Genomic DNA, 4,703 nt, shown 5'->3' with positions numbered 1-4,703 from the left:
TAATATAAGTAAAGATAAGGCTGCCCTGGTTGCCTCCTCCCTCCTCCCTCACCTCTGGGCATGAACTTCTCTGAGCATAGATTGCAAACCTCAGGACTTGCTGGTCTCCAAGTCTCTTTCAATTTCACAGAGCTGTTCTGTAATCAAACAAGATCATGCATGTGAAACTGCAATGTACAATACTCATAAAATAACGAGAATTTAATTATGTTCATGACAAGTTTTCTTGTGGATTTCAACTATAGATCTGTCTGTGTGAAACTGATCTGCCTGGTTGAGGAGAGGAACCAGGAAAACTGAGAGGAAATTTCTCACCACTGTAAGTTTCCCAATGGCAGGGACAGAGCCTGTTATGTGCTTGGCACAGAGAGAGAGAGATCAACATTTGATCTACTGATGGATAACAAAGTGGTACTTTCCAGCCTTTCAGCTTGGAGCCTGTGGTGCACAAAGCTGCCATAACCCAGGTTGCCAGCAGGGGGAGTCAGGTCCTGAGGCCATGCCAGGCCAGGCTGAAAAGGGATGAGGCTGCTGAATGACTGCACAGGCAGTGGTGGCAACCTGGGTAGGCTGGAAGGAGGGCCTGAGCCAACCTTGCCCAGGTGGGAAGTGGGTTCTGGCCCCTCTGATATGTGTCAAGTGGGCTGGCAGTTCAGGTCTGGTGAGGAAGCAATAGAGGAGAATAAACATGGGACACCGAGGCCTCTGTTCGTGAGATGAGAGAGAGGCTAACTCAAAATAGCGTGGGCTGGGAGGGAAGGAGCTGGTGGCCAGGTAACTTGAATGGAAAACATGGATTGGTGTGAGAAGTTCGGCCGGGGAGGAAGAAGGTTGACTGAACTCAGTGCTGGGCCCAGGGCAGGGAAATGGGACATAAGTGAGATGAGGACCATTATAGGAGCATTTTGGCCTCCGAAGCTGCAGAGTTGTGGCTGTGGGAGAAGCCTGCCTCCTGCTGGAGAGAGAGGCCCTAGAAACAAAACCGAGTGCCCATGGCATGGTCCCCTGGCCTCTGGATCCCTGGAGTTATTCCCATTCGATTGGCCTGCTTCTGTGTCTCTGTTACATTGCTGGGGTGGGGAGTGGGGGGTGGGGGTGGGGGAGGGGGTGGGGGAAGGGGTTGGCGATGGTGTTTGGCTTAGAGAAGGTAAGGACTTTCTCAGGCCCAGAGAGGACCATTTCTGGGGAGAGAAGATTATCCTTTAATAATGGAGTTTAGACTCAGTCCTTACTAAGGGCTAAGCACCAAAGAGTTGTGTTTGCAAAATGAATCAAGAACTAAACTGCATGGGGCTTAGGAAGGACAGAGGGCTGTGAGGGAAAGGAGGAAGCAAAACTCGGGACTGCCAGCAGAGGCTGCCTGCAGCAGTGTTGCTGCCTATTGAAAGTGGTTCAAGGAACAAGACTTCAGTTGTATTCGCTCTGGAGATTTGTTTATTATGGCCCTGGACTCCTCCCTGCCCGCCCCCATGGAATTCTTGCCTTTGCCCCAGGAAAGATGGTCAGACCAAGTAGAAGGTCAGTCTCACGCCTGATGTTAGGGGCGCTTCATTGTTCTCTTTATCCAGGTGAGGAAGTGTGAGACATTCATGAAGACTCCTGGAGGTTCCTTGTCCATTTTTGCATAGGAGAAAATACCCTGGACTGTGTTGTTACACATGAGGGGCCCCCCAGAGTCCCCCTGTGGGCAGAAAGAGGAAAGACTGAGCTGGGCTTCCTTGTGGTCCTGCCTGCCTCGGGGGTTGGTTATCTCTGTTAGGGAGCAGAGTGGGAGATGAGGGCCAGGACAGGCCTTGTCTCCTCCCTTGGGCGCAGGGCTCCAGCCTGGCTGTGACTGTTCCTTCCAGCATGGCCCACACCCAGCCTTTCACGCCGATGGTGACACTGCTGTGGGATGACTGATCTTTCCTCACCCTCCCCCACTTAATCCACTTGGAGGAAAACACTCAAGACTGGATTTGTGGGCCCTGGCTGTCTGAACTCTCAGGTTGAGGCGTTATGATATAATCACTCCCACACCCCAGAACTCCCCAGTTTCCTCTTTTCTAGGACCTGTGTAGGTAAATGCTGGAAACCTGACCTTGAAGCCAGTCTTCTTCTTCTTTGGGTCTCCTACGCAGATCTGGCTGTCCTTGCTATAGTAGTGGGGGAAGCAGGATTTGCATTCTCGATCCTTCTGAATGGTCAGCTCCACCTCCTGTAGAGTGGTTGCTAAGGTGCCTATGGCGACTTGCCCCCAGCCGGCCACACTGCATTTCTGTCCAGGCCTCACCTGGTCCTCACCCTTGGGCAGGCGGAGGGGCTTCACAGCTTTCGTCAGCTTGATATTTCTCTTCAGCTGATGGGGAAGAGGCAAGAGAGCCCAGATCAGCCAGCGGCCTCTGGGCCTGGACACCAAGAGGCTGCAGTGCCTGCCCTCCCCGCTGAGGCACTGGGACTGGTCAGGAGGCCAGGATGGGAAGAGGAAAGGGACAGGTCACAGTAGGAGGGAAACACTGAGGCCCAGAGCAGTAAGAGCAGCAGGAAGTTCCCTCCTTACCCGCAGTAACATGATGTCATTGGCGAAGTTCTTAGGATTATAGTCTGGGTGGGGGATGGCTTTCACCACACGGAAGACTTGCTGGGTCTTCTCCTGCTTCTTGATGTTATGGGCCCCCAGGGTGACATTGATTGAGCTGTACAGAGAGCAGAGTGGGGATGTGTGTGAGGGTGTGGAGGCACCGGAAATACAGCCCAGAGCCATGAAGGAGAGGTGACAGTGGGGCAGGGCAGGGCAGGGCTACAGCTAGGGCCAGAGGGCTGAGTGACACTGTGCCCTCTGCTTCTCAAGGACACCGAGTGTATGGCTTCTGGGAGCTCTCTCTTACCCTCAGGCAATATCATGAAATCACTTGACTTTGTACTTTGATGTTAATGCGTGCTTTCATCCTCCATCACTGCTTGATTTGGCCAGTGTGGTCACTCTCTTCTCTTCTCCACTGTGTCACTTACTCTCACCTCTGACCCTCTGAGCCCAAAGCTTACTTGTCCTTTTTCTCAGCTTTTCCTTATCCCAGTCGTGCGCTCAGATGGCTCCTCTGAGGAGCTCTGTGAGCTTGAGTTACCAGGAGCCTGGGGAGCTCCCCTGGGCTGCACCCCTGGGGAGGGGGGGGTCCCTGAGCGGGTCTCAGGAGGTGTCGGCTGGCTGCTGCCCCTCACCTTCCACTGCAGTGAGCAGCTGTCAGAACAAAATTCTCCCGCACAAGGACACCGCCGCATTTGTTCTTATGCCCATTTTGCAGAAACTGAATGTAGGCCATGTAAGGGCGGGAGTGGGGCTTGGCCTCGTGTCCCCCGATGATCTCCTCTGAAGGAAAAAGTTGGAAAGTGGGTGACTGGGAGTGGCTGTGGTTAGCGGGGAAGTCTCAGGAAGTTGACGATTGAGGTGTGTGCTGAAGACAATGCGGGGAGGGTCTGTCAGTTTCTCCTGCAGCAGAATAATCTTTTCTGAACCTCAAGTGTCACAATCCCCCTCTGAGAATGGGGGACAGTACTTATTCTCCATGTCCTACTGAGATACATGTGTGGAAGAAGTAAGACCTATCTTGAAGATGGTGAAGCCCCAAGGGATGTGGACAATGCTCGGTAAGTCTCCCTGACACCCCCTGAGCCTCTGCTAACATCCCGATTGGTGCTATTTTCTAATGATCTCCCCATGAGCTTATGGAGTTGGATTTTCTAAAATCCTTATGTCCTAGGACCTAACACAACCTAGGTTCTCAGTAGACACTTTTTTGACTGCACGAATGCATGGCTTCCAGTTAGTGTTTGGCTGAGGTTTGATGGGGACAGTGCTGATGGGATTTAAGGCCACTGGGATGGGGAGAGGTCACTGCCAAGGGCCTGGGAAGGCAGAAGGAGGTGGGGATGAAAATTGGCTGCCCAGGCCTGGGGAAGGGCCAAGGCACCTGGGCGCCTTGTATGTAGTCATCCAGCCATTTCTGAGAGCAATCACATCCTGGGCTCCTCTCCTGCTGGGAGTGAGGGGGTAGAGAGCACTGAGAAATTTAACTGGTTCTTCAGATGGGTCCAGTGACAACTCGCATTATTGCAGCTGGTTCATCTAAGGCGCCCTTTCTTGGGATGGAATGAAGGATTTTAATTATTCATCTTCTGTAGCTTCACAGCCTCTGCCAAATGCCTTTCTATGAAGAACCCCCTTTCCAGGTGATCAGAGAGAGGCTAACAGCTGCTAAACCTTTTAGTGGACACTCTTCCTCTCAGCCGTCCTTGTTGAGTGCCTGTCCAGCATTGGACTTAGTCTGGGGTTGGGATGGGAGCTGGACTTCAGAAAGTTCCTGGGCTCAAATGGAAGAAACTCCCTGCCTGTGCTGTGCTTTAAGGGTCAGGAGCCCAGGGGGTTTAATGAGATGGCTCTGGCCTCTGGAATGGGGATGGTCACTCACCTGTCTCAGCCCCACGGGGAAGAAGAAAGGCCAACAGGAGCAGGAGAGGCTGCATCTTCCCTGAGGTCTGCCCAAGTCAGAGCTTCTGGTGTTTCTTCCTTCCAGACACAGAGCCCCGGAGGGGAACAAAGGAAGTGTGACTCAGTGACATTACACACCTCGACCCATGCTCCTCTAGTTTTGTTGGGTACCATTATACGAGGTGGTTTGTCAAAGTTCTCTGGCTTGGTTAGGTGAGAATGACACTGTCACCACATT

The 4,703-nt window shown here is 52.6% G+C and overlaps 1 protein-coding gene across 1 annotated transcript; it reads right to left on the bottom strand.

Moving 5' to 3' along the window:
- Nucleotides 1-1,411: 1,411 nt before the first annotated feature.
- On the bottom strand, nt 1,412-4,552 carry LOC105302753 (granzyme H-like). Its single transcript, XM_011375946.2, has 5 exons — nt 4,446-4,552; nt 3,199-3,346; nt 2,540-2,675; nt 2,081-2,338; nt 1,412-1,681 (listed from the first exon to the last, which is right to left on the bottom strand). The coding sequence occupies exons 1-5, from the start codon at nt 4,498-4,500 to the stop codon at nt 1,538-1,540; spliced, it is 741 nt and encodes a 246-aa protein (XP_011374248.1). The 5' UTR covers nt 4,501-4,552; the 3' UTR covers nt 1,412-1,537.
- Nucleotides 4,553-4,703: the final 151 nt, after the last annotated feature.

This window comes from Pteropus vampyrus, unplaced genomic scaffold (genome assembly GCF_000151845.1).
Source record: "Pteropus vampyrus isolate Shadow unplaced genomic scaffold, Pvam_2.0 Scaffold281, whole genome shotgun sequence".
Taxonomy (NCBI): Eukaryota; Metazoa; Chordata; class Mammalia; order Chiroptera; family Pteropodidae; genus Pteropus; species Pteropus vampyrus.
The sequence above is the reverse complement of the archived record's forward strand: the minus strand, read 5'-3'. Positions and strand labels throughout refer to the sequence as shown.